At 36.4% G+C, this 8,527-nt stretch overlaps 1 protein-coding gene across 1 annotated transcript; it reads right to left on the bottom strand.

The window, feature by feature from the left end:
• Window positions 1-537: 537 nt before the first annotated feature.
• Window positions 538-1,617, bottom strand: LOC139845116 (uncharacterized). Its single transcript, XM_071835348.1, has one exon. The coding sequence runs from the start codon at window positions 1,615-1,617 to the stop codon at window positions 538-540; it is 1,080 nt and encodes a 359-aa protein (XP_071691449.1).
• Window positions 1,618-8,527: the final 6,910 nt, after the last annotated feature.

Here is an 8,527-nt window from a genome sequence, read left to right as displayed (position 1 = left end):
TTCGACTTTTTATCTGTTTTTTATCTTTAATTCATACTTTTATCTTTAATTCGACTTTTTTTATCTTTTAAAAAGTATGAACTAAAGATAAAAAACAGATAAAAATTCGAATTAAAAAGTTGAGGGACTCGGATTGCAATTTTGTGTATATACGAAGGACCAATGAAGCAAAAAAGTCAAAGAAAAGAGTAAAAAGACAATTTTACCCTCACATGCATGGAACATGTCAAAGGTTAACAGCCAATTTAGACGGAAGTTATACGGAGGGACTCGGATTGCAAAATTTTGCAAATTTAAGGACTCGAAAATCCAAAAAAAAACTTGAGGGACTCGGATTGCAATTTCGTGTATAATTGAAGGACCAACGGAGCAAAAAAGTCTTATTATTATTATTATTGAATCACAAATATATGCTGTACAAGCAGGGGATATCCCCCTTCACAAAACCCTCAGCGGCTGTACAAAAAACACACTGAGGAACACAAGCCTAAATGAGCCATGCTAAAATACAAAGATTGTAGTCTAACACATTATCACTTAGGAACTAGAACTTAATAAGCTTTGAGGATCGTTTAACCAAGTAAGCCAATCGATCTTTTTAGTCTTGCATCGCTTCGCAATCCAATCAAACGTTTTTAATTGTATCTCGTTCAAGGCAACCAGTGGATTCCAACATTTATTATTAAAAACTTTTTGGTTTCGATTTTTCCATATGAGATAACCACATACCCATTTCACCGCTTGCCAAATCTTCGCACCCAACGTCGTCGAATGTAATGGAGAATTACCACAAAATGCCTCGCTTATGCTCAAGTTAGTATTATTATTCATTCCCCACCATTTACAAACTCTATTCCAAAGGTCAATAGTGTCTTTGCAAAGAATAAGTGTATGTTCCACCGTCTCTATACCATCATCGCATAGTGGGCATCTCACCGAGTGGAGGTCAATACCACGCTTATCGAGTTTCGATAGTACGGGTAACCTCCTTCGTTTCGTCCTCCACACGAATATCTCTACCTTTTTTGGAACAAAGTTGTTACGCATAGTTTCTAAAGAATTCGCACCTGGTGGAAGGATACGTGAAGTGATCTCATCAAATAAAATTTTGGTGATGAATTTACCGCTACCTCCAATTGACCACTTATCAACCCTGTCAGGAACAAGCATCACCGCAACAACCATTCTGTTCAGCTCAACCAGTTCCGCATGTGTTCTTCTACTCGGGGATCTCGTCCAAGACCACACTCCTGAGCTATGATGACCGTCACAAGTAACCCTATCGAATACCGTTGCATTAATATTAGATTTTAGCCGTGCAAGTCTCTTGAACTTAACTTTGAGGGGTACGTCCGTGATCCAAGCATCATTCCAAAACGAAGTACTACTGCCATCGCCAATTACTCTTATAAATGAAGACCTGAAGTTGACACCGAGAGAATCGATATGCTGACCTGTCTTTATAATATTAAGCCAAGTAGAGTTAGACATAAAAGAGTGGGGTTGACCCACCGAATCAAGTAGACCCGAATTACCATAGATGCTTTTTATGACTTTAACCCACAAAGCATTGGTTTCGATTTTGAACCTCCACCACCATTTGCCGATTAAAGCCATATTTTTGCAATCTAAGGAGCCTAAATTCAGCCCGCCCTCCCCAAGGGGACGAATAACATTGTCCCATTTAACCCACGGTATTTTAATCTCACCACCCGTCCAGCCCCAAAAAAAATTTCATCTCACACTCTCAAGTTTTTTGAGCACGCATGACGGGGCACGGAAGAGCGAAAAGTAATACAACGGTCCAATTAACCTCTTTTCAATCTTATGTACCACCGGGTTCCAATTAATCTTTTTATTCATTTTAGCACCGATCGGTAGCCCAAGATAAGTGCATGGGAACGAGCCAACCTGACACCCCAATAACCAAGCCATGTCTTCAACTTTACAAGATTCAACTCCCACACCAAAGAGGTTACTTTTGTTGTAGTTGATTTTTAAACCCGATATTAACTCAAAGCACTTAAGTAATTTTAACAAACTTTCAATATTTTCAACACCCCACTTCCCGAAAAATAACGTGTCATCCGCATATTGTAACAAGGAGATGGGAACATTGTTGGTTCCTATTTCAACACTTGGAACAAATTAGATGCCACCGAAGCTTTTGTGAGCCAATTAAGGCCTTCCACCGCAATGATGAAAAGAAAAGGCGAGAGTGGGTCGCCTTGTCGAACACCCCTCTCAAGTTTGAATTCTCTTGTCGGAGAACCATTCACTAAGATCGAGATTGAGGCCGACCTTAGACACGATTAAATCCATTTTCTACACTTTTCTCCGAACCCCAATATGCTTAACATTTCCATTAAAAAAATCCCAACTCAGACAATCAAACGCTTTCTCAAAATCAACTTTAAAGATAAGACTATTTTGATGTTTTTGTTTTAGGTAATCGTGGGTTTCGTTTGCAATTAAAGCACCATCAATGATGTTCCTACCCTTTATAAACGCACTTTGTTCAAATCCCACAAGTTTTGGAACCACTTTTCTAAGCCGGCTAGACAAAATTTCGCGATAATTTTGTAATAGCTTCCAAGAAGACTAATTTTGTAATAGCTTCCGATAGTCATTAAGACCAACCGGGTCACTATTTTTTGGTATAAGAGTAATAAAGGAAGCATTGCAACCGGGAGATATATTACCATTTTTCCAAAACGAATTAATGGCCGCTGTAAGATCTTTTTGAACTATACCCCAGAATACTTAAATTAAAACCATCAGGGCCCGGTGCTTTTGTACTCCCGCAATCTTTTACAGCTTCCCAAATTTCTGTATCACTAAATTGAATTTCCAGAGCAGAGGCTTCAGACGGAGATAGCATGAAGCTAGATGGGCAGTCGGAATTGGACCCTTCAGGTCCAAATGAGTTGTAACCATATGCCCCGCCTGATGGGCTGCCTAAAATGGGCCTGCAAGGTAGCATAGGCCTGCTATATGAGGGGACACTAAACCTGTGATGGCCCCGTCAAAACACTTAACGGCTCCGTCACTTGGTCCCACAGCTTGGTCGAACTTAAATGAATTTAACAAACGACATTGCATTCTTTTATTTCAAAAGTTTCTCAAAAAGGAAAGCATACCAAATTATGTAGTTTAAAAGTAACCTAACATATTAATTAACCAAAGTTGACACAAAACATTGTCAATAAACCCACAAATTTAATTTATCCAAAATCAGAATGCAAGCTTAAGTTTCATAAATTGTTTCATTAACATCTGCCCAAATGCATGCAGACTCTTCTAAACACAGCGGAAGCATCACATAAACTCAAGTACCTGTGAAAACATGCGAGTAAACTGTCAACAGAAACGTTGAGTGAATTATAGGTTTAAATAATTGAATAAACTTTAGACCACAAGATTTAAAAATGTTAGAAAACATTAAACATTATTCCATTATCAATGAGCCACCTGGTAACCACTTAACCCTTTATTTACCCTTGCCAAACACAATAAATGATATACACCAGACAGTGTATCTACAACAAAATACGAAGTACTAAACATTCCGATTATAGATTGCTAGCGCGACTAGCTCGAAATGGGGTCGTCAAACCCGATAGATCTATCCATAGGATTCGCGTTCACCGGTAGAAACTATTGATTATAGTTACCAGACTAGGGAATATTTTTGTCCAACTCACAATGAATAATTTAAATTTAATTATCACTTATGTCTAAACGTGAAATAAAATGCATGTATTCATATCCCAAAAATATACTTTGACAAGTATGTAAAAACAGGACTATAACTCACCTTAATAGTAACAAAGTAACCAACACAATTAAGCGAACAACAAATGAAGTACAGTGATCAGGAATGATCACAACGCCGACCTATAAATAAAGCAGTTCGATATAAATAACTAACTTAGGTCAAGTCTTAGTATGATAACTATTGTACATATTGCAAGTAGTCATAGAATAATACTCAGTATGCATCGGTTTGATCGGAACAGCTTACGGACACACACTTTCTATTTTTAGAAAGTTTCTATTTTTAGCAGGTTTCCATTTTTGGAAAGTTTCTATTTTTGGAAAGTTTCTATTTTTGGAAAGTTTCTATTGAAAGTTTCCAAATTTAGAAAGTCGCTATTTTAGGAAAGTTTATAAGTTAGGAAAGTTTCCTTAATTAGAAAGTCAACAAAAGTCAACTGAAAGTCAAAGTCAATCGAAAGTCAACTCAAAAGTCAACCTTAGTCAAACATACTCAACGTTAATTTTAAAAGTGTAAGTTGTAATAATAATGTAAGTTATAATGTTTATTAAAGTTAAATATGTCCAATTATGTCATAACATAAGTTTAATTAAATTAAAATGAATTATTAAAGTTAATATAAGTTTAAATGATATAATTAATATAACATAAGTATTTAATTAATTAATTAAATATTAGTCATAATATAAGTATTATTAATTAATAATAAATTTTAAATCATATCATAAGTATTATTAATTAATAATGAATTATTAATCATATCATAAGTTTCTAATTATAATTATTAAATCATAAGTATTTAATAATTAAATTATAATTAAATAATAACTAAGCCTTATAATAATCAAATAATTAATTAATCCTTATTATAAGTCTTATTATAATAATCTCATAACATAAGTTTAATACCTATCATAAGTATTTTCCATTAATAATAAAGTATTATTAATCATAAGTTTAATTAAAATGTTAATTAAATCATAAGTAATAATTAAATGATATAATAAATATATATCATAAGTATTAAATTATAATAATTACTTTTTATATCATAAGTAATTAAATGATAATGAAATTCATTATTTATATCATAAGTTTAATAATTAATCATAAGTTTTAAATCAAAAGTTCATCGGGTTGCATCTTGAGCTCCGGGTGTCGGTTTTCGGCGAGCCTTATATATATCTCCGCCTAATCAAACCACCCAACACATTGGTGCACTCAAGAACACACCAAGAACAGTCCACAAGTCGTGGTGATCAGCCCTGACACCACTTGGAACTTCAATTCAATCAAAATCGTGTTTTAGCCATAACGGGTGATTCGTGGCTCGGATTTAGATGACCCGAACATGAAAGTTCGTCCCATCATTAATCCTAACACACTAACACACCCTAAAGTCACCAAATATGATCACAAAGTCGGACCAAACCTGGTTCATATCAATATCACATTTCAATTTTAACAAAATACCATTTTGATCATATCTAGGGCTCCGAAAATCGAAACGACATGAATCCGGAGTATAAAATTAATGTCTTGATGAGAGAAACTCATCTAAATACTTTATGTTCACTTTTATATCAGTCACAATTCCAGAATTAAACAAAAAGCTGCTGTCCCAATTAAATCAAACCGAAAACATATGTATTTGAGTAATTCTACGCATACAAACATCATTACAACAACAAGTAATCATCATACTATCAATATATAATCAAAATACAGAAAAATAATGAAAAATCAAAAGTTCTAGGGTTAGGTTTTATACCCTAAACGATAATCAAGAAGTATAATCGCGTAGAGGACGATTAGTAGAACGTGTTGGTGTTAATTAATCCTTGATCCAAGAAAGCTTTTTGATGAAGAATGATGATGTTGGGGGTGTGCTCGGCGATGGCTCAAAGGAGGGAGGAGAGGAGAGGTTGAGAGAATTTTAGATAATTAGGTTTCTAATTTTTGTGAAGTGTAAATGAAATGGGAAAAGTGGAAAAACAAGGGAGTACTCCCTCCCCCTTAGCATCGACCGGAAATGGGATGGGGTGGGGCTCCATAGTGGGCCAATTTTACTATTTGATAATTCCTTGTGGCCTGAACGCCTGGTCAAAACCCGAAATGCGAAAACACGCTTACGCGATTAAAAATCCGGAGAGATAACAAATACGAGACGAAAAATAAATATAAATACTACGTACAATAATATGACCTTAAAATATCATATTTAAAATATTTAGGATTTAAATATCCCAAAAACTCGACCGTTGGTTTGAAAACCGAAAAGATTCGCCGGATAGAAATCCGCGACACGTAGAAACGTATAACTCAAAATATGAATACAAATATTCACATAACACATAATAATTAATATATATATTATTATAAAAATAATAATATAGGTCATAGAAATGATGTGGCACAATTAACAGTTAACGGTCGTTAAATAATTAACGAAAAAGATAACGGAAAAAGTAGGGTCGTGACAGTACCTTCCCGTTACGGAAATTTCGTTCCGAAATTTAAGCAGGTACAGGGGTTGACTCAGCATCTAGGAACAAATGCGAGTACTTCTGCTTCATCTGATCTTCACGCTCCCAAGTGAACTCGGGACCGCGTCTGGCGTTCCATCTAACCCGGACAATTGGAATTCGGCTCTGCTTAAGAGTCTTAACTTCTCGATCCATAATTTCAACAGGCTCCTCAATAAAATGTAGTTGCTTATCAACATGAAGTTCTTCCATAGGAATAGTTTTATCGGCTTCGGTCAAACACTTCTTTAAATTCGATACATGAAAAACATCGTGAACAGCACTGAGTTCTTGTGGCAACTTCAAATGATAAGCCGCCGGTCCAACTCTTTCAACAATCTCAAACGGTCCAACAAAAAGAGGACTCAACTTTCCCCTTTTACCAAAACGGATCACACCCTTCCAAGGTGATACCTTTAACATAACATGATCACCAACTTGAAATTCTACATCTTTCCTTCCCTTATCGGCATAACTCTTTTGCCGACTTCTAGTGGTTCTCAACCTTTCCTTAATCTGTACGATCTTCTCGGTAGTCTCATGGATAATTTCTGGACCTGTGAGTTGAGCATCCCCAACCTCATTCCAACAGACAGGAGACCTACACTTCCTACCATACAGAGCTTCAAACGGTGCGGCTTTAATACTTGCATGATAACTGTTGTTGTAAGAAAACTCAGCTAGCGACAAATATTTATCCCACCCATTACCAAAATCAATAACACACGCTCGTAACATATCTTCTAACGTCTGAATGGTCCTTTCACTCTGACCATCCATTTGAGGATGATAAGCGGTGCTCATATCTAACTTAGTTCCCAAGGCTTCCTGTAAGGATCGCCAAAACCTCGATACAAATCGACTGTCTCGGTCCGAAATAATAGATACATGAACACCATGTCTAGAAACAATCTCCTTTAAATACAAACGAGTGAGTTTCTCCATCGAATCTGTTTCCCTAATCTGCAAAAAGTGAGCCGACTTAGTGAGTCGATCTACAATCACCCAAATAGTGTCATAGCCACCAGCAACTCTCAGTAACTTAGTAATAAAATCCATCGTAATTCCTTCCCACTTCCATTCGAGAATATCAGGTTGCACCAAAAGTCCAGACGGTTTTTGATGTTCAGCTTTAACCTTAGCACAGGTCAAACACTTAGCCACATATGTAGCCACATCACCTTTCAAATTAGGCCACCAATACAGCTCCTTAAGATCATGATACATCTTTCCTGAACCAGGATGAATAGAGTACCTAGACTTATGAGCCTCATCTAAAATAAGTTATCGCAGTTTGCCAAACTTCAGAACCCAAAGACGTCCCGCAAAGTATCTAGTACCATCTGCTCGTACCTCAAATTTCTTAGCCATACCTCTTACGTTCTCTTTCACAAAATTCTCTTCCTTTAAGGCTTCTTGTTGTGCCTCAAGAATCTGCCTTGCGAGGTTCGTTCTAATTGTCATATTCAAGGCCCTAAACCTGCGAGGTTCAGCCCTTTCTTTATGACTCAACGCATCCGCCACAACATTGGCCTTACCCGGATGATATAAAAGTTCACAATCGTAATCATTCAATGTCTCAATCCATCTTCGTTGTCTCATGTTCAACTGTTTCTGATCGAGGATATGTTGAAGACTTTTGTGATCTGTGTACACAGTACTGTTGACCCCATACAAATAATGTCTCCAAATCTTAAGCGCAAAAATAACGGCCCCCAACTCTAAATCATGAGTTGTATAGTTCTGTTCGTGAATCTTCAATTGACGTGATGCGTACACAATAACTTTCTTTCGTTGCATCAAAACACAACCAAAGCCTTGACGCGAAGCATCACAATAAACAACAAAATCATCATTACCCTCAGGTAGTGACAATATCGGAGCGGTAGTCAACTTCTTCTTTAGAATCTGAAAAGCATTCTCTTGTTCATCCTTCCACTCATACTTCTTCCCCTTATGCGTTTAAACAGTCAGAGGTTTCGCTATACGAGAGAAATCTTGAATGAACCTTCTATAGTAACCTGCTAATCCTAGGAACTGACGAATCTGAGTAGGAGTTTTCGGAGTTTCCCACTTTTCAATCGCCTCAATCTTAGCAGGATCAACTTGTATCCCTTGTTTACTAACAATATGTTCAAGGAATTGAACTTCTCGTAACCAGAAAGCACACTTAGAGAACTTAGCATACAACTCTTCTTTTCTTAACAGATCAAGCACCAACTTC

The sequence above is a fragment of the Rutidosis leptorrhynchoides genome, chromosome 1 (assembly GCF_046630445.1).
Source record: "Rutidosis leptorrhynchoides isolate AG116_Rl617_1_P2 chromosome 1, CSIRO_AGI_Rlap_v1, whole genome shotgun sequence".
Lineage (NCBI taxonomy): Eukaryota > Viridiplantae > Streptophyta > Magnoliopsida > Asterales > Asteraceae > Rutidosis > Rutidosis leptorrhynchoides.
Note: the sequence above shows the minus strand (reverse complement) of the source record. Positions and strands in the feature narration are given on the sequence as shown.

Coding starts and splice junctions, on each gene's coding strand:
- LOC139845116 (XM_071835348.1), bottom strand. CDS start 1,617: ATGGCTTTAATCGGCAAATGGTGGTGGAGGTTCAAAATCGAAACCAAT.